The sequence below is a fragment of the Mesoplodon bidens genome (genome assembly GCF_964165515.1).
Source record: "Mesoplodon bidens genome assembly, chromosome: 15".
NCBI lineage: Eukaryota > Metazoa > Chordata > Mammalia > Artiodactyla > Ziphiidae > Mesoplodon > Mesoplodon bidens.
Window position 1 is genome coordinate 50,614,799 of NC_138171.1, and position 27,961 is coordinate 50,642,759.

At 40.6% G+C, this 27,961-nt stretch overlaps 1 protein-coding gene across 6 annotated transcripts; it reads right to left on the reverse strand.

Annotated features, from left to right (window-relative positions):
- Positions 1-202: 202 nt before the first annotated feature.
- LYRM1 (LYR motif containing 1) lies at positions 203-27,932 on the reverse strand. Of its 6 annotated transcripts, none has more exons than XM_081256599.1 (5): positions 27,633-27,932; positions 25,253-25,355; positions 7,677-7,835; positions 3,430-3,522; positions 203-2,302 (listed from the first exon to the last, which is right to left on the reverse strand). In XM_081256599.1, the coding sequence occupies exons 3-5, from the start codon at positions 7,833-7,835 to the stop codon at positions 2,186-2,188; spliced, it is 369 nt and encodes a 122-aa protein (XP_081112725.1). In that variant the 5' UTR covers positions 25,253-25,355; positions 27,633-27,932; the 3' UTR covers positions 203-2,185. The 6 variants fall into 6 exon arrangements, with proteins under 6 accessions (XP_081112725.1, XP_081112726.1, XP_081112728.1 ...); XM_081256600.1 differs by having other exon boundaries at positions 27,585-27,932; XM_081256602.1 differs by lacking the exon at positions 27,633-27,932 and adding an exon at positions 27,283-27,403.
- Between the last annotated feature and the right edge of the window lie 29 nt (positions 27,933-27,961).

Below are 27,961 nucleotides of genomic sequence, written 5' to 3' on the forward strand. Positions count from 1 at the left end.
CCAAGCTAGTCCTTGCTCTTTAAAAAAATCTAGCTGTTGAGTAAATAGTTTTCAGTCCTTGTTAGCACTGGAAGAAAATTTCATTGAAAGAGGGGATGTAGGGGATACCTTTAAAAGACCAAAGAAGGAGATTTTATAGGGTTGGAGAGAAAATGAAAAGAAAAAATTATAAACAAATAGGTTTCATGGAAAGTTTGGCAGGAAATTATGTTTCTGTGTAATAGAATATGCATCTCTGAAAAGGAGGCTAGGCGTATAAAATTCACATTTAGGGAAGATTCCTGGCACACAGAAGGTACTTAGAGGTTAGCTAGCATTAGACGGACTTCCACTTTGGAAGAGTCTGGGTAGGAAGGACGGTTTCTAACCCCTACAGCGTAAAACAAAAACTGCATATTCAAAATCACCTTGAATTACTTAGAAAGGGACAATGATGGAGACAGCAAGTCATGTTTCACTCAGTTCAGCACAGCCAGTTTTTCCTCCAATGTAAGAACAGGTCAGTGTTTCATTGATTGACCACCAGATAAAGCAGTTGGCTTGAGTTCACAGGCCTTATATTGCTTTAGAAATACTTAACTTTAAACATCAGAACCACCTCTTGGTAGGGAAATGCTTCCACAATGAGATCAGATAGGAGAGTGACTGATGGAATAGCAGACTGATGTCTCCTAATTGAAGCAAGGCTGGGGTATGTGCTCACCGAATGGCCATGGAGGGGCCGACATGCCTGCCAGCACATTTACGTTTCTCTCTCTCCATCAAAGGCCTATAGCTGCACTTGTGTTAAATATGTACATGCTGTATCTCTACTGACACAGTATGATATTTGCTCTCCATGTCACTGCCAAACCCTGTAATACTTACTTATCCTGAGCATGAAAAAGTATGTTCCTGCTCACAGGAACGGGTTTTGAAATTGAAATATACGTATTTTAAATTAGAGAATCTGTGTGACAAGTGAATCCTAAATCTAGGTATGGGCAGGAAGTTATCAACTGCTGCTTTTGAGGATCACAAGGCGATTCTGGAAAACAGTACAGAGAGACCAAAATCACTAGAGATTTTTCTTTATTGGTGATTACCCAGCCCCTTTGGAGGTAAGGGGGAATGACGCTGACGTACAAATGAACTGCCATGGGAAGCTCACCTGTGTCCACACATGCAGAGGTGTAAGTCCTTTGTGTTTTGATCTCTACTTGTCCCATTTCAGTCTGGATATAATTTGAAAGCCAGCTTAGCTCTTGTACTTCCTAATTATGTTAATGTAAAATTCTCATAATGAATGCAGTATGAGTTTCTAGTGAGCCTTTCAGATCCTAAGTGTATCCAAAGTAATTATAGGCTTTAAGATAAACTAAACATATGCATTTACCTAAGACATGAACTTTTGTGTATGTGTATGTCTGGGGCAGAGATGGGTCTCATATAAAATTTCAATGAAAAACCATGATTGATCCAATGATGCGCTTTTTAAGGGGAGTTTATGTGGAAATTGGAAGTGTCAAAAGACAACAAAGCACACACAAAAAGCCCACTTTTGGGCTTCCCTGGTGGCGCAGTGGTTGAGTCCGCCTGCCGATGCAGGGGACACGGGTTCGTGCCCCGGTCCGGGAAGATCCCACTGGGCCCGTGAGCCATGGCCGCTGAGCCTGCGCGTCGGGAGCCTGTGCTCCGCAACGGGAGAGGCCACAACGGTGAGAGGCCTGCGTACCCCAAAAAAACCCCCCAAAAAACCCCCTCACTTTTAAGCAAATCTATAACTTGAAAAAAAAAAGCCTAAAAATATTCTGAGGGGTGGTGTATAGTTTTATAGTAGCCATGAGAACTTCCAGCAACTGGCTAATTTCTTCATATCAGCTGGCATGTCTGGTGATCGGCATTCCCTTGAAGAGCTTTGTCACCCTTCAGTCTTCTGCCCACAGGCCTTAGTCTTGTTTCCAGATGATGCTTCAGTGAGGATATAAGGTCCATGGCCTCTAGGGTTAGTGTTGTCCACTCAGGCAGCAAGATCCTGACAAACTGTAGTGATGTGTGAGCACACATCATGGGGTGAGTACCAGTATTTCAAAGGTTTTAAGAAGATATTTGGATTTTTGCTCCTAACCAAGAAGAGCTTTGTTGTCTGGTTTACATTTAAGACCTAGTTGGCTCATCATTCTCAGAAAAAAACTTTTTTTCTGGGTTAGGAAACTTCATCGTGAGACTTGAGATATACTGGTTTGGAAAATTTCCTCAATTTCTCCTGGCTTCGAAGTCCCCGGCCTCGTAGTGGGGTAAGGCCCATAGGAGGTAGATAAATCTGAATAATAATAATAATATTAAGAATTATATTCATTGCAGCAGCTTATATTCACTGAAGACTTACTAAGTACCATGCTCTCTGCTAAGTGCTAACTCTATACTGACTCATTATTCCTTATAGTCCTTATACACATTAATCCTCAATATAATCTCATAGAGAATTATTATTCTAATATTCACAGATGAGAAAATGGAGGTTCAGGTTAAATAACTTGCTCAAGATTATACACTAAGTGGTAGAACCAGGATTTGAACCCAGATCTGTATGATTCCAAAACTTGTGCTCTTCTTTGCTATATTTCCTGATGGAGGAAAAAACCACAGATCACACAGTGAGATGAGAGTCCAAAGAAGTTGAGGAAAAAAGTGTATACACAAAGATGTTCTTTGCATAGTGGAAAACTGGGACCAACATAAATGTCTAGTGAAAGGGTGCTGGTTAAATTATGGCATATTCTGACAATAGGATATAATGCATCCATTTAAAAAGATATCCAAAAGAGAGGAAGTAAAATAAATAGGCGATAAACAGTATGCCTAGGGTCCCATGTACTTTAAGTAAAGAAAATGTACGTACATGAGTATAGAAAAAAAGACTAAAAGGATATATTACCAAACTGTTAGGCTGAGCAAATACAATATAAAATTGCTGTTTTTGTAGGTCAAGAGTAGAATATTGGCAATTTCATATGGTCCAACTCAACAGTTATAGTGGTCACTTCCACAGGGTGAGAATTTTTGACAATTTTCACTTTCTACCTTATGCATTCCTTTAATACTTGAATTTTATTCTTTCATTAACAATAAACCTGTGTTTTACAATAAGGAAAATAAAAATATTTCCATAAAAAAGGTGAAAGTCAGAAGAGAAAGCTATGTAAATGTGAGCTGGCTTTCCCGTCCATATAAGGGAAAGTTGTTCAAGTAGGAGAAATCAGGCGTTCATTGACATTTTAGTCTGTTGTGATGGGCTGGTAGCCACGCAAGGGTAGCTTATTTCCAACATGCCTGCTACAGTAGCTCTAGACTTCTCAGCAAACACTAGCCCTCTTGGTACACATTCTTGGAAATAACTGGGTTGACAAGGATAAGTACACACCACATGTTAACTGGAGTCACACTTACTGGCCTTGGATAAGGAATCTGGTAATGTAGTCCAATTTCAATCCTGGCTGTGCACTCATCTATACACTGTTTAATCAGGTCTGTGTCTGTAAGCTATTAAAAGGAAAAATAGGTGAGATTGTTAGCATCTTTCCAATGCTACATAAAGTATAGGTGTACATTTTCTTAAACTTTTTTCAGTTCATTAGCCACTAAATTAAATATTGGTAATTTAAAAAATCAAAAGCAATTTAGTATAAAATTTCCTGTGGATTTAACTTTTAAAAATTATTGAGGTAGATAATACAAGCACATGGTAAAAATAATTCAAATAATACAAAAGGATATAATGTAAAACAAAGTCTAAAGTCTCCCTCTTCTTTCTGTCTCCCAGTTCCCCTTCTCAGAGAGAACAATTATCAGAAGTTTCTTGTTTGTTCTTCCAGGGATATTCTATGCATATATAAGTATACCTCTGTAAACTTAGCGTTTTTTCGTATAAAAATGAAAGTTCTGTACCTTGCCTTTTCACTAACAACTTGAAGCTCCTTCTATATTTACACATACAGAGCTGCCCCATTCTTTTTAACAGCTGCACAAAATTCCAACATAAGGCTGTATTATAATTTAACCAATTCTACTGATGGACATTTAGGTTATTTCCCATCTTTTGCCATTATAAACAGTGGATCCCTCTAAAATTTTTTGGGCTCACATGCAAATATATTTGAAAGATCATTTCCTAGAGAGAGAACTGCTAGGTTAAAGGGTTCATGCTTTTTTAATTCTCACAGATATTCCCTGTAGATTCAAATTACCCTCTAAGAGGCTGTACCAATTTACATTCCCTAAGAACAATCCATAAATTATATTCCCACCAACAATGAACACCAGTGCTTCTTCATATCCTCCCCTTGTTGATCAAGTTACTTTCAAGTAACCCAATTATCAGCAAGTGCTGTCTAGAAACCCCGAGTAAGATATTGGAGAATGATCCACCTTCTATTTTGAACTGTAAACTGTCTTGCTCATTAGTGAGGAAAAGAAATGACATTTGAAATTTAAAAACAGTTAAATTGTGGTAGTCCAATTTCAAGTAAAGGAATGAAAAGTTCATTATGAAAAACAGAAAGCCAGGTAGAAGGGGAGAAACTGTTTCATTCCGAGCATGGAAAATGAGTCAACACATGCCTCTGCTAAGAGTTTGTAAGTGGGCCTCAAAGCAGAGCTGGGACTGCATCAGCCCCAGATGACACCCACAGTGAAGTCTGGGCCATCGTGGCTTGGAAATTACAAGGGCATTCTGTCCTATGGTACCTCTTGGAGTAAAGTTCCAGAAACTGCAACACATAGAAAGAACCACAGCTGAGTCCCTTGGGACAGAGGCTCAGCTTTCTGACCTCTGTATTTCTCAGAAGCTATTGCTCTGATGTCCACCTTGGGAGTAGGTTTCCATGTTCTCATTTGCTCATTAGGATTTAGACCAATTAATGAGATACCTTTGGGTTATTATTAAGCACTTATAGCAAGTGAGGTTACAAGGGACTACTTATGTCTACATGAGGGATTAGGAAGAAAGAAGCCCCTAATAAAGATGTGGTTAAGGGGGCTGAGGGCTCCTGGGGCTCCAGCTGTCCATTTGAACAAGCTGGGTTAGAGTTCTCCAAATCAGTCATTCAGAGGCTGCCTGCATGATTCTTCCATATCCACAACTACCTATACTAATATTAAACTTTTTCTTTAAATGGACTCTCTAAGCACAGTACTTGCAAAATTATCTGATACTGTTTTCTTTCTAATACATGGTAAAACAAGTATGTATTTCATTTTGTATAAATTTATTTATTTTATTTATTTTTGGCTGTGTCAGGTCTCTGTTGCTGCACACGGGCTTTTTCTAGTTGCGGTAAGCAGTGGCCACTCTTTGTTGAGGCATGCAGGCTTCTCATTGCGGTGGCTTCTCTTGTTGCGGCGCACAGGCTCTGGGCACGTGGGCTTCACCACTGGCAAATACACCTCCCTCTGGCTCACACCATATTGGACCAATTCAAGCAGAGGCAAATGAAGGATTATTATTGCCTTAACTGAAAACCCAAAGGGTCTTGGGCAGTAGTTAGGTGAGTGAACCTGCAAAGGTTTACTGGGCACATACTACTACTATGATATCCCCAGCACCAGACTAGACACTGTGAGGCCATGGTCCCTGCCTTCAACTATCAAGGATATTACTTTGGCAGAACAACTCTGACACAATGGTATATAATCAACAAGGGCAATGACTGCTACAGACTGCTATCTAGATTCCTATATAGCAGAGTAGGTGGCCATCATGGGGTTGGGTGAGGGCAGAGAACTTGAGGAAGACTTCCTGGAGAAGATCAACTGAATCAAAGTATTTGTAAATGCTCATTAATTTAGTGACAACCACAAGGCAGGGCCCATGAGATATACTAGAAAAGGATAAGAAACTGTCTATGTGCTCAAGGAACTGACAATCTCGTTAAGGAGACCATACCAACATAAATGAAACAAACAAGAAAAAAAAAAAGAATATCACCAACTACTTAGGAGTAGGTATAGCTCAGTGGTCTGCAACGTTTTTGATCATCTACTTCTTTCAATAAAAAATTTCTGAGCCCTGAGAATTCCCTGGTGGTCCAGTGGTTAGGACTTGGCACTTTCACTGCTGTGGCCTGGGTTCAATCCCTGGTCGGGGAACTAAGATTCCACGAGCCACACAGTGTGGAAAAAAAAAAAAAAAAAAAAAATTCTGAGCCCCATATGTGTATTTATAAGTTTATTAGATATATTAATAATTCCATTATAAATATATATAAAAGACATTTTTAAAAGAGCAATAAAAATAAATAGAAACAGCTCTTACAATATTTTACTTCTATTCCTCAAAGGACTATTTCAGGACCTTGAGGGGTACATACACTCTGATGTGGTATGCATGGTCTGTGGTAAGAGCAGAAAAAGTTCACAAGCAGGTTGGTATTAAAAGCAGGGAGACTTCAGGGATTATGAGAAGGGAAGGATATTGTAGATCGAGACAGTTTCTTGTGTAGCACTACCCCAATTGTAATTTTACATTTCTATCTAACTCTGAAACATCTTTCAGGGACCCTGTCTCGGTTTTGCTCAGTTATATCCCTGATGACTAGTCTGGTGTTTGGAACATCGTAGACACTCAGCTACTTGTTGAATGAAAGAATGAGAGCAGTGGGTCACAAAATAGTGGCAGGAGCTATGACAGAAATGGGAAAGCTGGGAAGTGGAGGTGTTCTTGTGGAAAGATGAGTTCTGCTTTGGGCTATTATGCTTGTGGTGAGTTCCTGCAGGTGGCTGATGACAGGTCAAGATATGGGATCTGGAACCATGGTCTCTGGGCCTCTCAGTGCAGAGGGCTGACCTTCAGAGGACGCTTACAACTGGTAGGAGTGTGTGTGAAGAAGACAGGGCAGAAGGAGACTGAGATGGAGTCAGAGAGGGAAAAGTAAAGAGAGTAAATTGTCAGGAAGTTTCACGAAGTGAACAGTGACAGTGCTGAATCCATGAGATCAATGAGAAAGAGGCAAGAAAAGTCAGGAGCTGAAAGCCTCCTTCCATGCTTAGGGCCAGGCAGTCTTCCTAAGGAGCTGACAGCTAGATGCTTTACAGTTTGTCAAATCAAGCCTCTTGGAACGGTTTTTGGCTCCCTCGTGTCTGGGTTCAACTAGCAAATGGAGGCACGATTTTACCCAATTTTGAGGTCCCAAAGGGCAAAGTCTCTCCGCTAGCCAAAGAGGCTTGAGTTCAAAGCTAAGTTATGAAGGGAACCCCATCTTAAACCTATTCTCTTCCCTCTGAATGGGTTTGTAATTGGAGGCTCTGAATAGCTTATGAATTGAAAAAAAACCCAAATTTAACTGCGCACCTCCTGTGGGAGTGGCTGACAACAGGCACAGTGTGAGGAACCTATCCTACCCTGAAAATGCTCATTGGCCTGACTCAGGTCACCTGGCTCATGGAGTCTTCTGAAGATGCTGAGCCACTTAACCGCTGGACTGAGACCTGAAAAGAGTGAAGAGAGAAGCCCGGGCTGGGCTCTACATTTCAGTGGTTGGGCAAGCCAGCTAGGCTGTGCCTCTGGCCCCTTCCTGCTCCACACTCTGTCACTCTGACTTGTGCTGCTCAGTCCTCTCAACTTTAGGACAGAAAAGAAATGAACAAGCACCAGAAGAAATTGCTCTCCTCCTTGCAATCTCCAGCTAGAACCTACTTACATTTTTGTTTTTCTGAAACAGTGTTCTGGCTTCATTTAATATGTACTGTTTTTCTTTAATGGTGTCTTCCATCTGCCCTGATGCAGCCTGCCATTTCCTCGCAAGCCTGAAAATTCTGCGGTAGAGGCCAAGAACTTCTTGTCGTGTTGCCGTTGTCATCTTCCGACCCACCAAAATAGAAGAGGAAAAATTTGCATAAAAATTCAATTTGACAGTAGGCAGGGAGGCAGCTGTACATTTTAAAAAATCAAGCTCTTTAATTAGTCTAGAAATAACTGCTCTTTCTGAACAGATCTGTTTGCTAGCATTGCCAGAACGGTGTTATATGAATACCACAGTCTCTTAGATGGCCTTGTGCATCATCCCATGGCTGAAGGTTGCTCAACCTTGCTGTTTGCCATGATGGCCATTTTTATGAACATGACAACACCAAAATGCACATTTAGTGGTCGTTAAACCAGTATATTCTTTGCCAGAATATCTTAGGAATGATGCTTTTAGTGTGTATTCTGGTAAAATTACATCACTAAACTGAATGCATAGGAGAAGCCACATTTTGAATAACTGAATTTTCTAGTTAAGTGTGAACTTGAGTTTAATGCAGGGATTGCAAACTCAAGTGCCTCTGGAGCCTGGCAGGTAACAAAATGAGGGAAACCGGCTGGGTGGGGACAGTGGCCAACTAGAGAAGATGTACCCCCTTGAAAGGGGACAGTTGCTACTCTGCCCCAGCCAGCTGCTGTCATGTAGAATTGAGGGCCTAAGGGTGCCAAATTTCCTGATAGCTTAACAATAGGTGGCAGTCGAGATTTTTAAAATATGAACCTTCAAAAAAGACAGTAATTCCTTATTTTTGAAAATGTGAGTACCAAACATAAAATGAATCTGCAGGCTCAGTTCCACCCAGAGTTTGTCAGGTTGCAAACTGTTTTTTAGTTCATCATAACCTTGTTGAAAATACTTCTCAAAATTGTTGGTCTACTTCCTTGTCCACATAAGAACTGTATAATAAGTACAACTGAAAATCTCTCTGATGACTGAAGATCTTGTGGCCCTCTGGGATTTGACTGCAGGACTTCAACAGGACTGGGGGAAAAAGAGACTCCTCTCACTCTTGGAGGGCACACACAATGCAGTGTCAGCATCAGGACCCGGGGAAAGGAGCAGTGACCCAATAGGAGACTGAACCAGACCTACCTGCTAGTGTTGGACGGTCTCCTGCAGAGGTGGGGGGCAGCTGTGGCTCACCCCAAGGACAAGAACATTAGCAGCAGAAGTTCTGGGAAGTACTCCTTGGTGTTAGCCCTCCCAGAGTCCACCATTAGCCCCACCAAAGAGCCTGTAGGCTCCAGTGCTGGGTCTCCTCAGGCCAAACAACCAACAGGGAGGGAACTCAGCCCCACCCATCAGCAGACAAGTGGATTAAAGTTTTACTGAGCTCTGCCCACCAGAGCAACACCCAGCTCTACCCACCACTAGTCCCTCCCATCAGTCCCTCCCTCTTAGATAGCGTCATCCACCAGAGGGCAGACAGCAGAAGCAAGAAGATCTGCAATCCTGCAGCCTGTGGGATGTAAACCACATTTGCAGAAAGACAGACAAAATGAAAAGGCAGAGGACTACATACCAGATGAAGAAACAAGATAAAACCCCAGAAAAACAACTAAATGAAGTGGAGATAGGCAACCTTCCAGAAAAATAATTCAGAATAATGATAGTGAAGATGATCCAGGACCTCGGAAACAGAATGGAGGCAAAGATCGAGAAGATGCAGGAAATGTTTAACAAAGACGTAGAAGAATTAAAGAACAAACACCTAGAAGAATTAAAGACAAACAGAAATGAACATTACAATAATTGAAATAAAAAATACACTAGAAGGAATCAATAGCAGAACAGTTGAGGCAGAAGAATGGATAAGTGACCTGGAAGACAGAAAGGTGGAATTCACTGCCGCAGAACAGAATAAAGAAAAAAGAATTAAAAGAAATTAAAACAGCATAAGAGACCTCTGGGACAACATTAAACACACTAACATTAGCACTATAGAGGTCTCAGAAGGAAAAGAGAGAGGGAAAGGACCCGAGGAAATATTTGAAGAGATTATAGTTGAAAACTTCCCTAACATGGGAAAGGAAATAGCCACCCAAGTCCAGGAAGTGCAGAGAGTCCCAGGCAAGATAAACCCAAAGAGAAACATGCTGAGACACATAGTAATCAAATAGACAAAAATTAAAGACAAAGAAAAATTATTAAAAGCAACAAGGGAAAAATGAAAAATAATATACAAGGGAACTCCCATAAGGTTAACAGCTGATTACTCAGAAGAAACTCTACAAGCCAGAAGGGAGTGGCACGATATATTTAAAGTGATGAAAGGGAAGAACATACAACCAAGCTTACTTTACCCAGCCAGGATCTCATTCAGATTCAGTGGAGAAATCAAAAGCTTTACAGACAAGCAGAAGCTAAGAGAATTCAGCACCACCAAACCAGATCTACAACAAATGCTAAAGGAACTTCTCTAAGTGGGAAACACAAGGGAAGAAAAGGACCTACAAAAAGAAACCTAAAACAATTAAGAAAGTGGTAATAGGAACATACATATCGATAATTACCTTACATGTGAATGGATTAAATGCTCCAACAAAAAGACACAGGCTCACTGAATGGATACAAAAAGAAGACTCATATATATGCTGTCTACAAGTGACCCACTTCAGACCTAGGGACACATACAGACTGAAAGTGAGGGCATGGAAAATGATATTCCATGCAAATGGAAATTAAAAGAAAGCTGGAGTAGCAATACTCATATCAGATAAAATAGACTTTAAAATAAAGAGTCTTACAAGAGACAAGGAAGGACACTACATAATGATCAAGGGATCAATCCAAGAAGAAGATATAACAATTTAGATATATACGTACCCAACATAGGAGCACCTCAATACATAAGGCGAATGCTAACAGCCATAAAAGAGGAAATCGACAGTAACACAATAGTGGGGGACTTTAACACCTCACTTACACCAATGGACAGATCATCCAGACAGAAAATTAATAAGGAAACACAAGCTTTAAATGACACAATAGACCAGACAGATTTAATTGATATTTATAGGACATTCCATCCAAAAACAGCAGATTACACTTTCTTTTCAAGTGCACACAGAACATTCTCCAGGATCACATTTTGCGTCACAAATCAAGCCTTGGTAAATTTAAGAAAACTGAAATCATATCAAGCATCTTTTCTGACCACAACTCTATGAGATTAGAAATAACTTATAGGGAAATAAAACGTAAAAAACACAAACACATGGAGGCTAAACAATACATTATTAAATAACCAAGAGATCACTGAAGAAATCATAGAGGAAATCAAAACAATGCCTAGAGACAAATGACAATGAAACACAATGATCCAAAACTTATGGGATGCAACAAACGCAGTTCTAAGAGGGAAGTTTATAGCAGTACAATCCTACCTCAAGAAACAAGAAAAATCTCAAATAAACAATCTAACCTTACACCTAAAGGAACCAGAGAAAGTAAAACAAATAAAACCCAAAGTTAGCAGAAGGAAAGAAATCATAAAGATCAGAGCAGAAATAAATGAAATAGAAGCAAAGAAAATAAAAGCAAAGATCAATAAAACTAAAAGCTGGTTCTCTGAGAAAAAAAACAAAATTGATAAACCTTTAGCCAGACTCATCAAGAAAATGAGGGAGAGGACTCAAATCAATAACATTAGAAATGAAAAAGGAGAAGTTACAATGGACACTGCAGAAATACAAAGCATAAGAGAGTACTACAAGCAACTCTATGCCAATAAAGTGGACAACCTGGAAGAAATGGACAAATTCTTAGAAAGGTATACCTTCCAAGACCGAACCAGGAAGAAATAGAATATATGAACAGACCAATCACAAGTAGTGAAATTGAAACTGTGATTAAAAATCTCCCAACAGGGCTTCCCGGGTGGCGCAGTGGTTGAGAGTCCGCCTGCCGATGCAGGGGACATGGGTTCGTGCCCCAGTCCGGGAAGATCCCACATGCCTCAGAGTGGCTAGGCCCATGAGCTATGGCTGCTGAGCCTGCGCATCCGGAGCCTGTGCTCTGCAACGGGAGAGGCTACAGCACGGAGAGGCCCACGTACAGCAAAAAAAAAAAAAAATCTCCCAACAAACAAAAGTCCAGGACCAGATGGCTTCACAGGTGAATTTTATCAAACATTTAGAGAAGAGCTCACACCCATCCTTCTCAAACTCTTCCAAAAAATTGCAGAGGAAGGAACACTCCCAAACTCATTCTACGAGGCCACCATCACCCTGAGACCAAAACCAGTCAAAGATACTACAAAAAAAGAAAATTACAGACCAATATCACTGATGAATATAGATGCAAAAATCCTCAAAAAAATGCTAGCAAACCAAATGCAACAACACATTAAAAGGATCATACACCATGATCAAGTGGGATTTATCCCAGGGATGCAAGGATTCTTCAATACATGCAAATCAATCAATGTGATACACCATATTAACAAACTGAAGAATAAAAACCATATGATCATCTCAATAGATGCAGAAAAAGCATTTGACAAAATTCAACACCGATTCATGATAAAGTCTCCAGAAAGTGGGCACAGAGGGAACCTATCTCAACATAATAAAGTCCATATACGACAAACCCACAGCAAACGTCATTCTCATAGGTGAAAAACTGAAAGCATTTCCTCTAAGATCAGAAACAAGTCAAGGATGTCCACTATTGCCACTATTATTCAACATAGTTTTGGAAGTCCTAGCCATGGCAATCAGAGAAGAAAAAGAAATAAAAGGAATACAAATTGGAAAAGAAGAAGTAAAACTGTCACTGTTTGCAGATGACATGATACTATACATATATAATCTTAAAGATGCCACCAGAAAACTTCTAGAGCTAATCAATGAATTTGGTAAAGTTGCAGCATACAAACAATGCACAGAAATCTCTTGCATTCCTATACACTAACAACGAAAAATCAGAGAAATTAAGAAAACAATCCCATTCACCATTGCAACAAGAAGAATTAAATACCTAGGAATAAACCTACCTAGGGAGGTAAAAGACCTGTACTCAGGAAACTATAACACACTGATGAAAGAAATCAAAGATGACACAAACAGATGAAGAGATATACCATGTTCTTGGACTGGAAGAATCAATACTGAGAAAATGAATATGCTACCCAAAGCAATCTAGGATTTCAATGCAATCCCTATGAAATTACCAGTGGCATTTTTTACAGAACTAGAACAAAAAATCTTAAAATTTGTGTGAAGACACAAAAGACCCTGAATAGACAAAGGAATCTTGAGGGAAAAAAACAGAGTTGTAGGAATTAGACTCCCTGACTTCAGACTATACTACAAAGCTACAGTCACCGAGACAATATGGTACTGGCACAAAAACAGAAATATAGAACAGGAACAGGATAGAAAGCCCAGAGATAAACCCACACACCTATGGTAAACTAATCTATTATGAAGGTGGCAAGGATATACAATGGAGAGAAGACAGTCTCTTCAATAGTGGTGTTGGGAAAACTGGACGGCTACATGTAAAAGAATGAAATTAGAACAGTCCCTAACACCACACACAAAAATAAACTCAAAATGGATTAAAGAGCTAAATATAAGACCAGACGCTATAAAACTCTTAGAGGAAAACATAGTCAGAACACTCTTACATAAATCACAGCAAGATCTTTTTTGACCCACCTCCTACAGTAATGAAAACAAAACCAAAAATAAACAAATGGGACCTAATGAAACTTAAAACCTTTTGCACAACAAAGGAAACTATAAAAAATACAACCCTCAGGATGGGAGAAAATATTTGCAAAGGATTAATCTCCAAAATATAGAAACAGCTCATGCAGCTCAATATTAAAAATACAAACAATCCAATCAAAAAATGGGCAGAAGACCTAAATAGACATTTCTCCAAAGAAGACATACAGATAGTCAAGAGGCACATGAAAAGCTGCTCAACATCACTAATTATTAGAGAATGCAAATCAAAACTATAATGAGGTATCACCTCACACTGGTTAGAATGGGCATCATCAGAAAATCTATAAACAACAAATACTGGAGAGGATGTGGAGAAAAGGGAACCCTCTTGAACTGTTGGTGGGAATGTAAATTGATACAGCCACTATGGAGAACAGTATGGAAGTTCCTTAGAAAACTAAAAATAGAATTACCATATGACCCAGCAATCCCACTACTGGGCTTATACCCTGAGAAAACCATAATTCAAAAAGACACATGCACCACAATGTTCACTGCAGCATTACTTACAATAGCCAGGACATGGAAGAACCTAAGTGTCCATCGACAGATGAATGGATAAAGACGATATGGCACATATACACAATGGAATATTACTCAGCTATAAAAAGAAACAAAATTGAACTATCTGTAGTGAGGTGGATGGACCTAGAGTCTGTCATACAGAGTGAAGTAAGTTAGAAAGAGAAAAACAAATACCGTATGCTAACACATATATATGGAATCTAAAAAAAAAAAAAAAGTTCTGAAGAACCTAGGGGCAGGACAGGAATAAAGAAGCAGACGTAGAGAATGGACTTAAGGACATGGGGAGGGGGAAGGGTAAGCTGGGACGAAGTGAGAGGGTGGCATTGACATATATACACTATCAAATGCAAAATAACTAGTGGGAAGCAGCCACATAGCACAGGGAGATCAGCTCGGTGCTTTGTGACCACCTAGAGGGGTGGGATAGGGAGGGTGGGAGGGAGACACAAGAGGGAAGGGATATGGGGATATATGTATACGTATAGCTGATTCACTGTGTTGTACAACAGAAACTAACACAACATTGTAGAGCAATTATACTCCAATAAAGATGTTAAAAAAATAAGGCAATAAATATAATATTTCACTTTCACATTTTTTAGTAAAAATAATTGTAGTTTCTTCAAAAAAACCCCACTAAACATAGAATTACCATATGACCCAACAATCCCACTACTGGGCATATAACCAGAGAAAACCATAATTCAAAAAGACACATGCACTCCAATGTTCACTGCAGCCCTATTTACAATAGCCAGGTCATGGAAGCAACCTAAATGTCCATTGACAGACAAATGGATAAAGAAGATGTCATACATATATACAATGGAATATTACTCAGCCATAAAAACGAAATTGGGTCATTTGTAGAGATGTGGATGGACCTAGAGACTGTGATATTCAGTGAAGTAAGTCAGAAAGAGAAAAACAAATATCGTATATTAACGCATATATGTGGAATCCAGAAAAATGGTACAGATGAACCAGTTTGCAAGGCAGCAATAGAGACACATATGTAGAGAACAAACGTGGACACCAAGGGGGGAAAGCGGCAGAGGAGGGTGGTGGTGGTGGTCGGATGAATTGGGAGATTGGGATTGACATCTATACACTAATACGTATAATATAGATAACTAATAAGAACCTGCTATATAAAAAAAATAAATAAAATTCAAAAAAAAGAAAAAGAAAGTATGAACAGGCCAATTACCAGTAATGAAATTGAATCAGTAATTTAAAAATTCCCAGTAAACAAAAATCCAGGACCAGAGGGCTTCACAGGTGAAATCTACAAAACATTTAGAGAAGAGTTAACACCTATCCTTCTCAAACTATTCCAAAAAATTCCACAGGAAGGAACACTTCTGAACTTATTCTATGAGGCCAGCATCATCCTGATATCAAAAACAGACAAAGATATCACAAAAAAGAGATAATTACAGGCCAATATCATTGATGAACGTAGATGCAAAAATCCTCAACAAATTATTAGCAAACCGAATCCAACAAGACACCAAAACGATCATACACCATGATTAAGTGGGATTTCAATATCTGCAAATCAATCAATGTGATACACCATGTCAACAAATTAAAAATTAAAAATCACAGGATCATATCAATAGATGCAGAAAAAGCTTTTGACAAAATTCAGCATCCATTTGGGACTTCCCTGGTGGTCCAGTGGTTAAGACTCCATGCTTCCACTGCAGGGGGCATGGGTTCGATCCCTGGTCAGGGAACTAATATCCTGCATGCTACCTGGCATGGCCAAAAAAAAAAAAAAAGTGAAAAAAAATTCAACATCCATTTATGATAAAAATTCCCCAGAAAGTGGGCATAGAGGGGACATCCCTCAAAATAATAAAGGTCATATATGACAAACCCACAGGTAACATACTCAATGATGAAAAGCAGAAAGCAGCCCACTCTCACCAATTTTTTAATTCAACATAGTTTTGGAAGTCCTAGCCACAGCAATCAGAGAAGCAAAAGAAATAAAAGGAATCCAAATTGGAAAGGAAGAAGTAAAACTGTCACTGTGTACAGATAGCATGAAACCATAAATAAAAAATTCTAAAGATGCCACCAGAAAACTACTGGAGCTCATCAATAAGTTCAGTAGTGTTGCGGGATACAAAATTAATATATAGAAATCTGTTGCACTTGTCTATACTAACAACAAACTATCAGAGAAATCAAGGAAACAATCCTATTTAGCATCATATCAAAAAGAATAAACTATCTCAGAATAAACCTACCAAGAAGGTAAAAGACCTGTACTCAGAAAACTATAAGGCACTGATGAAAGAAACTGAAGAGGATGCAAACAGATGAAAAGATATACCATGTTCTTGGACTGGAAGAATTAACATTGTTAAAATGACCATGCTACTCAAGGCAATCTACATATTCAATGCAATCCCTGTCAAAATACCAATGGCATTTTTCACAGAACTAGAACAAATAATTTTAAAATTTGTATGGAAACACAAAAGACTCTGAATAACCAAAGCATCTTCAGAAAGAACAGAGCTGGAGGTATCATGCTCCTTGACATCAGACTATACTACCAAGCTACAGTTATCAAAATAGCATCATACATCATTTATAAAAATAAACTCAAAATGGATTAAAGACCTAAATATAGGACTGAAAACCATAACACTCCTAGGAGAAATCATAGGCAGAACACTCTTTGACATAAATTGTAGCAAGTTTTTTTTGACTTGTCTTCTAAGACAAAGGAAACAAAAGCAAAACTAAACAAATGGGACCTAAGTAAACTTATAAGCTTTTTCACAGAAAAGGAAACCATTGACAAAATGAAAAGACAAGCTACTGAATCGGAGAAAATGTTTGCAAATGATATGACCAATAAGGGGTTAACATGCAAAATATATAAACAGCTCATACAACTAAACATCAAAAAAACAACCTGATTAAAAAATGGGCAGAAGACCTGAATAGACATTTTTCCGAAGAAGGCACAGAGATGGCCAACAGTCACATGATGCTCAACATCGCTAATCATCAGAGAGATGCAAATCAAAACCATGATGAGATATCACCTCACACCTGTCACATGGCTATCATCAAAAAGAACATAGGGCTTCCCTGGTGGCGCAGTGGTTGAGAGTCCGCCTGCCGATGCAGGGGACACGGGTTCGTGCCCCTATCCCGGAAGATCCCACATGCCGCGCAGCGGCTGGGCCCGCGAGCCATGGCCGCGGAGCCTGTGTGTCCGGAGCCTGTGCTCCGCAACGGGAGAGGCCACAGCAGTGAGAGGCCCGCGTACAGCAAAAAAAAAAAAAAAAAAAAAAAAAAAAAAAAAGAACATAAACAACAAATGTTGGCGAGGGTGTGGAGAAAAGGGAACTGTTGGTGGGAATGCAACTTGGTGTAGCTACTATGGAAAACAGTATGGAGGTTCCTCAAAAAACTAAAAATAGAATTACCATATGATCCAGCAATTCCACTCCTGGGGTACATATCTGAAAAAAACACTAATTCAAAAAGATAAGTGCACCCAGTGTTCATAGCAGCATTATTTACAACAGACAAGATAGGGAAGCAACCTAAGTGTCCATCAACAGATGAATGGATAAAGAAGATGTGATATATACTATGTTGTACACCTGAAACTAATATAATATTGTAAATCAACTATACCTCGATTTAAAAAAAAAGGAAATTCGGAGAAGATATGAAAAAAATCCCACTACTAGAGGATTGTGATTAGTCAAATTTAGGTGAATGAATACTGTACTGCCTTTAACAAATTACCAGGCTGGGAAGACAAGGAAGACAGATTTAGCAAGTGAGTAGCAGGACCAGGCACTGGGACACCTCATTATGAGTCCTGGGCTTTCCTCAAACAGGTCATCTGTTGAGAAGTAGACTGCTCATTGCCCTTTGAGAACAGACCCATTTCCAACCCAAGGGGGAGGGGTAATACATGGAGACTGCATGCTTTAGGGTGGTTCTGAGCTTATGAGAATTTAGGCAGCTAAAGAAAGCAGATGGGAGCTGGAAGGAGCTGTGTTTATCTAGAAATTCTAAGTAACTGCAAGGACTTCACCTTAGAGAGAATGTCTCTTTTGAGTATGATTGCACCTCTTACTTATCCTGACCCTGGTGACCTTTCTTAAGCAATGAGGAATGAACCAAGGCTTACCCATTTGATGAAAAGCTTGAAATCACTACTTCACCCAATTCAAAAGTTAAAAGGACATACCTGATATCCATTCTGATATCCATTATACCTCACAGGAAAACATGCTTAAAAGGAATTCATACAAACCAAGAGAGATCATCATGCATTGTGGCTAATTGTAATGAAAACTCAGATGAATTGATGATGTTTTTCCTGGTAAGGAAACAGGTTTCTGAGTTTCTGGCTCTCCCTGAAACTCCATGGTTTCATATGAAAATACATGAGTCAGTTCCTGTGAGGAACAGTCTGCAACTAACCTCTATTAATGACTGCTTCACTTCCCTGTCATTAACAGATGAAACTTCCTTGACTGCATGACACTTAAGGAGGAAAGTGAAGGCGGTATGGCATATTAAAACAGCAGCAACTTCTCCGAAGTCTGACTTTCATTTCTTTGTTTTTACTACTGTCTGAACCACAGCTTCAAACTATAACTGATCACATACCATAAGCTGATACACACGCCCTGCAAGTATGGTATTTAAGGTAACAAGCAGAACTAACAATTGATATTTAATAAGACCATTTTCAAAACACTTTAACGTTTAAGTGTTTTGAAAACTAATCCTGAAAGGGAAATAAGTGATGTCTTCCTCTCCAACATCAGGTGATCCGGAAAACACAGTCCAAAAGATTTCCATAGTCTAAAACTGTGTTCTCCATTATGTACTATTCGCAAGTCGTTGTTACAAAGCTTGTGATTCTAGAAACAAAATCAGCCATATAAATTTAAAAAATGTTAAAAAGCTCTCTTCTTTTTAGTTTATTTATTTATTTTTTGGAAGATGTTGGGGGTAGGAGTTTATTTATTTATTTATTTATTTTTGCTGTGTTGGGTCTTCGTTTCTGTGCGAGGGCTTTCTCTAGTTGTGGCAAGCGGGGGCCACTCTTCATCGCGGTGCGCGGGCCTCTCACTATCGCGGCCTCTCTTGTTGCGGAGCACAGGCTCCAGACGTGCAGGCTCAGTAGTTGTGGCTCACGGGCCTAGTTGCTCCGCGGCATGTGGGATCCTCCCAGACCAGGGCTCGAACCCGTGTCCCCTGCATTAGCAGGCAGACTCTCAACCACTGCGCCACCAGGGAAGCCCCTGGTTTATATTTTTATTCCCAGGAAGCAACTTGTTTAGGAAAAGTGACTTTTCCCTGAGAGTCTTCCTCCCTATGGTATGATGGCTTGAAACCAACACTTATTCCTCTAAAACTATCAATGACCTCTCACTATTGATGAAAGGCCAAGTCAGCCCTTCTTCTTCTTCCCTAGTATCAGGGGTTGACCTGATGCAGTGGGGTCTGCTGGGATTCTCCCATGGTCGACATCAGGAATGTGAAATTGTTTAGAGGACCACAACTGAACTTCAGTCTCAACTGCCTGTGAAGTCAGTTCTTATAGAATTTTTACAGTTAAAGTTTTATAACTTTTATTCTGAGACTGATATTTTTTCAAATTCTGCTTTTCACTTCCTTAACCCTCAAATCCCAGAATGAGGAAACGTAAGAGATAGGAAGTGTGCCTGGGAGGAATTGTGACTGAAAACTGGGCTCTTTTCTTCAAATCATATTTCATGCATAAACACAGTGCCAGGATAAAACTCATTACCAAGCACCTACCATGTGCAGCCTGTACCATTAAAAAAGGGCCGACAAATATTGCTGCTAGTACATTTTGGCTTCAGGTCATAGTCAGAAGTTCCCCTTAAAGCAAGTGTCCCAAAGACTGGTTGGGGAGGTAATTTTTGATGTACAAGAAAATATTTATTTTCTTAGTGTGATTCCCTTAATGTGTTTTAATAGCCCAAGAAACACATGATTTAAAGTGATTTCTATTTTGTAGTGATATAGAGCTACCTTTAAACATATTACAGAAACTTTTAAACTGGTTTAAAACTTCCAGGACTTCCCTGGTGTCCAGTGCTTAAGACTGCGCTCCCACTGCAGGGGGCACGGGGTTCAACCCCTGGTCGGGGTAAGATCCGGCATGCTGCGCAGTGTGGCCAAAAAAACAAAACAAAACAAAACAAAAAAACATAGGTAAATAATAGCAGAAATTGTGGAGTCCCCAAAAACCTGCGTCTGGGAACTGTAGCTATAAGGCACCCTGCTGTGGTGTTTGTTCTGCTGAAACTTTTCACTTAGAATGCCTGTTTTCTGCTGGCCACCTCAACTTGTAGACACCAGTTTATTCTCAGGCTTTTCTGGAGCACCTTTTTCTCTGCTTCTATCACATCCAGCTATTGTTCTTTTGCAGTTTCACTGTCCTTTTCTTCCCCAGAGTCTCTGAATTCCTGGAGGGCAGGGGCTGCATTTTGCTCATTAAAGGAATAAAAATAAGGATAAGAATGATAATAATAACAGTACTAGCTACATTTACTTTGCACTTCCTCTGTGCTAGGCTTCCTAGGTACTTTACATACATATATTAACTCCCATAATCGTCACAGTTCTATAAGGTAAATACTACATTATCCTGTTTTACAAAGGAGGAACCTGATGCCAAAAGAGGTTAAGTAACTTGAGCAAGGTCACATGGCGAGGAAGAGGTGGAGCCAGGATCCAAAACCAGATAGTGTGGAGTCAGAGCCCCAACTTTTAATCACTAAATAGTCTGCTCAATCTCAGTAAATGTGGTTGAATGTCTGCTGATTGCTTTAGAGAGCTTAGCCAGTTGTGACAATGGGAACTAAATTCTATTCCCTTCCTACAAAGAGCAAAAGACCAATCTTTTTGCACCCTGATTGAATTGCAATTACCCTTTTATAAGGTTTTCCATATACCATCTGCCCCTCTGCTGCAACTGTCCTTCCTCAGTAACGATGTTATACACCAGCACCTTTAGAGGAGGCTGTGCACTTAGCTGGACTGCTGTGCTCTTCTGTTCCCTGCGGCAACCCTGTCCCTGACACTCCAAAGGAGCTGACATCACATAAGAGATACCAGCACTCATTACAGTGCTACTACCCTGCAGGCCTTACTTTCCTCCCAAGCATCTATCCACCCATCCAACATTTATTCAGTGCCCATGTGCCAGGCTAGGCATACAGTGATAAACATGCAGCCACGGTCCCTGTCCTCCTAGAGCTTATATCCTAGTGGCAGAGGCAGATGAAATACAAGTAAAATTTTTGTATATATTTTTATATAATTTTGGTTATATGTGCTCTCAAGGAATGAAACAGTAATATGATATGAATGAGCAGAGGTGGGGGTTATTTTATTTTGGGTGGTCAGTGACGTTTGAGCTGAGTCTTGAATGGTGTTCAGGAACCTATTAATGGGAAGAGTTCAGGGGAAGGTGATGCAGGAAGAAAGAACAGCAGGAACAAAGGCTATGAGGTGGGAACCAACCTCAGTGTTAATACAGTTGAGAGCCTATGGGGGAAGAGGGACCACAGGTGGATAGGATCCAGCACAGGCTGGGAGAGTAGGCCTTGGAAAGGAGCTTGATTTGTAGTCTAAGAGCAAAAGGAAGACATTGGCAGGTTTTAAGCAAGTAAGAGTATCATGGTCTGATTTACATTTTTAAAAACATGCTGGATTTCAAACTGTATCATAAGTACTTGTGATTCTACCAGTCTTGCAGATGAAGAGTCTTGCCTAATGCTGCTTAACTGACAGGAGAACTGGGATTAAGAGCCAAAAAAGCTGAATGATTATTTCCCTGACTGAAAGCTTTTCCCTGTTTTTATTTTGGAGTCAGTAATGGGGACTCCAAACAGGCAGTGATCAATTTCCTAGGGAAAAAAAAAAAAAGCACCACCCACTCACTCTTGCACTTGCTATGGAGAATGAAAATACAGTGAAAGGGTCTATGTACTTGGCATGTCTAGATCTAGTTTTGCAGGAGACCTATAGGAAGATTTGCCAGGACTCGGGGCTTTATCCACTTCACCCTTGAACAGTTTCTTTCACCTTTGGAAAGAGTATCACTGCATGAACACTTAGAAGTTTAAGAGCAGAGATGAAAATTCCCTTTCCTCAGATGAAATTTATAGAAGTATGACTCTGGTCTCAGGAATGTCAAAATTCCAAATGTTGCACTCCCATGAGGCTTTGCCTTCTACTGAAGAAAAAGTGTTGCAGTACAAACAAGGGACAGAAAAGGCAAGGGAAATTAACTGACTTTCAAACCCCAGGTGGAAGGAGACTCCATTCTTTCAAGATCTGTCCTTAAGTGTAAATTTATAAAATCATAACCAATGAATACAATGTAGTCAGATTTCTCTCCCAGCTACTTTATGATTTTGGGGGAGGGTGATAATGAAACTCACCCAGTGAAATCCATCACATGTGTTCACCATGTACCAATGGTGACCTATCCCGTGTCCTGCTGCCCTATCTTCTTAGATCTGGGACTCCTTCTTTTTGCCAAATGGAAGGCCCCAACCTATACAACTGAAATATTCTTTTTTTTGCTTAACTGCTGATTCTCATCCTTTGGCTTTCATCACTTTTCATGGGGTGCCTTCTTCACATTGGGTCAGCGTCCCTGCTCTGGTGTATATGCCTATCATAATGTTCATTCTACTCTATTGTAATTTTCTGTTTGACTTATGTTTCTTCCTCCACTGTGTGTGTTTTGGGAGGGAGAGAGAGAAGCAGGTTGGGACCCTGTCTCATCCATTACACTCCTAGGCCTGGCCCAGAGTTGGAGCTTGAAATACATTTGTTAGAAGAAAAAATTTACCCACAAAGAATAATCACCAGTAATAACCATTCTCATCCTGAGATATATGCAGTGGTATTTGGATCAGGTTTCACAACAGAAGACCCTAGAGCTTTTAAAAATACTAATTAACCCTCACAATGATGTTTTCAAGAGTGGCACTGTGGGTGTCAGGGTGAGAATTGAAGATTAAGTGTTATTTAGCAAGGCAGTCTTCTCACTTCCATCTAGGGCAGTATATGCAGCTGTTACATAACCCTCGCTCTTAAGTTCTCTTAAGGCCACTTAGGGTTTGTCCACAGGACTGAAATGATATACTATATTTCCAGGAAGCTTAGAATCAAACATATAGAAAAATGAGTTTTTGATATTTTTTTTCTTAAAAACAATCCTTTGGGGGAATAAGGTCCATTGCAACCAAATGATGAGGGTTCAAAACCAACCTAAAAAATTATAATTTAAAGCTTTTGTCATTTGGAAAACCTCCAGGGAACTGAAGCATTCTTACAATGTCAAAGCAAACAAATTTTCTTGCCCCAGATAGCAGAAGAGAGAATGACTAGCTTGATTTTAGGCATTCAAAATTTTCCCACAGATGTAAAGGACAGGAGATATAATACAAACAATGAACTAATGGGCTCTGGAATGATCTGGGTTTGAATCCTGACTTCACCACATCAGGCAAGATATTAATCTTCCTGAGCCTCAGTTTCTTAAAATGGGGAAACAACAGAACCTTCTTCAAAGAGTTGTTTTAAGGATTGTTCATAATAATCCATGTAAATCACTTAGCATTGGGAGTTAACAAAGGCAAATGTTACCTGAAAAGGAGGAAATAAAGGAGGAACAGTGAGGCCTCTTTTATCTCTGCTAAACTTTGCTGCCTGCTGGTGAAATTATCGCTTTGTGGCAGTAATGGATTTTCCTAAAGCTGTTTCCCTCTGATCATTAATAATCCCTGCACAGTAAAGAGCTATTGTTCTTCAGTATGAGTAAATAACCCTGCCCGAGGCATCGCTTATCTTCAGACCACAGAGCAGACTTCTTACTGGAAATACAATGCAGGTGCCAACACCAAGGGCATGAGCAAGCTTCCCTTCCTATTTTTCTTCCTTTATCTCTTACTCCTTGCTTATCCTTCTGTGCACTTTTCTCCTAGATCTGTTATCCCTCCTTACTTTCTGATGTATTCCCATACCCTATACAGTATCATCTTACCTAAATTGAATAACCTTCAAGCTAAACTAAGTGCCCCCATCTCCCCGCCCCACACACGCCCCATGGACTTGTTTCCTGACCTGGATTCAGTTTTTGGTTACTAGAATCCAAAAGGGGAAGTGTAATGCCACACACTGTTTTGTATATCTCAGGATATGCTTGTGTGGTGTACTTAATCATACGACGGCTATTCTCTGAAACAGCATCTTTTTACACAGAAATTGACAATATGGTATGTCAGAGATACGGGTCAGGGAGGAAAGGGTATATCATATTTTTTATCTAAAGGAAAAGAAATTAGGTTAGGCCCCGTAACATGGGAAATCTTCAGAAGACAGGGAAAAACCAAAAATATTTATGTCTGAAAGATTTCTAAACTATCCCAAACAAGATCATGTAAGGCACATATATTCATCCTAAATATATCAGCACAGGAGCACACACAAGATTATACTTGTAAGGGGAACTCCAATCAGGCTCTCGTATCCAAGAGATGTACAGCAATTTGCCCCCTCGGGGATAGAAATTCCAAATGGAAACCAAGTTTCAGTCTCTCAATTCAAAAGAAATGGAAGCAACTGTTTCCTTATCATCATATTTTAAGAGACAAAGACAAGGTAAGGGTCAATCAGAGGTAGTGAGAACAAGTTACCAGAAGTAGGAGGTGTGTGTCTGGGGTGTTGTGTGTATGTGCTGGCAATGGGTGAAAACTTGGTCAACGCTGAAGATCAACCCCAGTCATTCGTTCGTAACTACCCAGGATTTGAACCCTTCATAGGAACTAGGGAAGTCAAGAGAACACAAAACATTTAAATTAAAACATTCAAACCCCTTCTTTGTGATAATTTCCTAAGAAACTGGATTAAGAAACAGACAAAAGGGCTCTGGTTATAACATTAGATACACCTAACCCTTGATCCAACCACCTGATATATAACCCTCACTCTGCACAGGGGGTCTCTGCCTTCACGACAGTTTCCAAGTACCCTCCACCTACTGAATAAGCAACTTTCCCCACCTGCAGAAGCACGGGAGCTCTTTACTAGACAAAGTTCCTTTAGGAGCAATGACTGTCCATCTTTAGTGCACAGAATGATTAGCAACCAGAGTACCTTCGAGTTTCTCCAGTCCAACAATGACCAACAGAATGTTCTTCAATGATGGAAATATTCTATATCTTCGCTGTCCAACAGGGTAGCCACTGGCACTGGGCACCTGAAATACGGTTAGTACATCTGAGGACCTGCATTTAAATTTTTATTTCATTTAAATTTAAATAGCTACATGTAGCTCGTGGCTACATATGGACAGCAGAGCTCTAGACCAAAAAATTGCAAATCAAATGCCCACAGGGGTTAGGCTGGTAGAAGAAGGGAGAAGAGTTTCATTGGCTCCAGCTGACTGTTGCTCTGTAGGAACCTCAAGCTGGTGTTGCCAGATTGTCTAATTTTTCATATGAAGCCGAAAATCAGATTTTTTAATTTGGCAAGTAAATTTTAAAAAATAATTTAAATCAATCTGTGGGCCAAACTACGTTTGCAGGCAATATCTGTCTCGCTAGTTTGTAATCTGTAATCTAGGCCAACCCCTAAACTCAAAGAAAAGGGTTTTATTCAAGGCCATTCTGCTGGTCAGTAGAGATGCAAGACTGAAACCCAGGCCTTCTGATTATTCTTCTGATACCCTTTCTAGAGTTTATGAAATCAACCATATCTAGTGGTGGAGGTGGCAGCAACAGCGGGGACAAATGCCCCTTTGTCAGAAGCTGTTGAAGTCCACGGTTGATACATTATGGACACAGTGTTCCTATATGTTGGGTCCATGGGCAAGGCTCTGAAATAGGAGTCAGCAGGGCACAAAGAAGAAATAGTTCCCAGGGTAGTCAGACCTATAAACAATTAATAAGCAAAGTAAGGTTTGCTATAATGAACACAAATCACCTAAGCAGGAGTCCAAAAGCACTGACGGCTGAGAGAGGAAAGGAGGAAAGAGATCTGAGACAGGCCTTTGAGGATCAGTCTTGATGATTATGAGGGTGGGTCCCATTATTCAAGGATATTACGGGGCCTCCTTCTATCTTGGAGGCTTTGTGTGTGAAGAGTCTCCTCTGCTGGCTTTTCCTTCTCTGGATCATCTCTACATGTAAAGAGCCCCAGGGAGTTTAGAGGCCTTCCTCTTTATCTGCACCCTCTTCTTAGGTGATCCAGGAATAAACCGCTACATTTATTATCTCTCTGAGTTTTCCCTTGACTTGTATATTTAACTTCTCAACATCTTTACTTGGACCATTAATAGACTTATCAAAACTAGTATGTTCAAAAGAATAGTAGTGCCTTCCAAACTATTTTCTCTGCGGAGTCATCCTTGGTTTCTTCCTTTCCCATACACTTCACATCCAATTTGGCAGCAAGTCCTGCAAGCTCGACTTTCAGAGTACCTTCCAAATTTAATTCTCTCCACTTCCACCGTGATTACAACACTCCTGTCACACCCCCCTTGGCCCTACTGCAACAGCCTCCTAGCAGGTCTGACTACGTCTACCCTTCTCTATCCAGTAGCCAAGAATGATTTTCTAAAAAGGTAAATCAGATCTGGTCACTCCTTAAAACCCTCCATTTAAGAAACAGCTAAACCCTCACCTTGAGCTAAAAGGCTATGCTTGTTCAGGCCCTGCCACTTCTCCATCACAGACCACTCTGGCTCTGGCTCTTTCCTTTCTACTGCAAGCACATGGCCTTCTCGCCATTTCCTTCCTCAGATCCCTTCCCGTTGGTTCTTTTCTCCACCTAGAAAGCTCATTCTCTAGCTTCCCTCTTTTCTCGGATTTCTGTAAACCCGGCCTCCTCTGAACAGACTTATCCGATTTAGAGTGGCCCTCCCCCCATCTTCTACCACTTCACCTGATACTACTACCTTTGGGGCATTTCTCACTTGCTGATATCTTACTGATTTACTTTTTAACTTTCTCCCGGACTCGAATAAAAGGTCACGGAGCAACGCCTTTGGCGGACCGAGGGATTTAAGAAGCTGGTTCTCATTATCTTAGAAAATCTCAGTATCGTGTAGGGGACTCGTCTGTGTCAACCTTCCTCAGCTAGACGCCTCTCGCCCCCGGATTTGCCCCTACTAATCTCCCATTTACATTCGGGGATCCAAAGGATTGAGAAGTCTCAGATGGGCCCCAAACCAGCATTTCAGCGTTCCCAAACCAGGGCTCCCCTTCCTGGCCCTCGAGCCGCTTCCCTTAGCAAGTTGCCGAGGCCATCGTTGGTGACACCGAGCCGCACTCGCGAGGCTGGGCGGGGCGGGGGGGGGGTCACACAGGCTCGTCTCCTAGCAACGTCGCACCCCACCCCACCCCCACCCCATCCCTGCCCCTGGGGAGCCAACCCCTTCCCCCAGTCTCCCGCGCCAGGAGTCAGCGTCTCCATCCTCTACACTCACGCTGCATCAGTCCAGCCTTCCCCCACCCACAGAAGCCCGGCAGCCTACCGCAGGCTGGGAGGAGGCGGCGCCGGGAGCCCAGCTGAGCTGCGGCCGACTGAGCTCTGGCAGGTCCGGTGGGCCAGGCCGTACCAAACCACCGGACGGACCTCTGTGGGAGCATCAGTCCCAGGTCGAGGGTAGGCTCGAGCCTTCCTTAAACTTCAAACTCTAGACCACGCTCCGCCGTAGAGCCAACAATATATCCAAGTTCATCCTTTCCTTATTTTCCTTTTCTCCCTTTAGTTCTCCTCTCTCCCCCATCCCAGCCAAATAAATGGTCCAGTCCATCTCCTCCTAGCTCTCCCTCCGCGTCGCTCGGTCTTTGCCCTTACTTG

Coding starts and splice junctions, on each gene's coding strand:
- LYRM1 (XM_081256599.1), bottom strand. CDS start 7,835: ATGACAACGGCAACACGACAAGAAGTTCTTGGCCTCTACCGCAGAATT. Junction 3,523..7,676: donor TGTTTCAGAAAAACAAAAAT/GTAAGTAGGTTC, acceptor TCCTTTTAATAG/CTTACAGACACAGACCTGAT. Junction 2,303..3,429: donor AGATTCCTTATCCAAGGCCA/GTAAGTGTGACT, acceptor ATTATTATTCAG/ATTTATCTACCTCCTATGGG.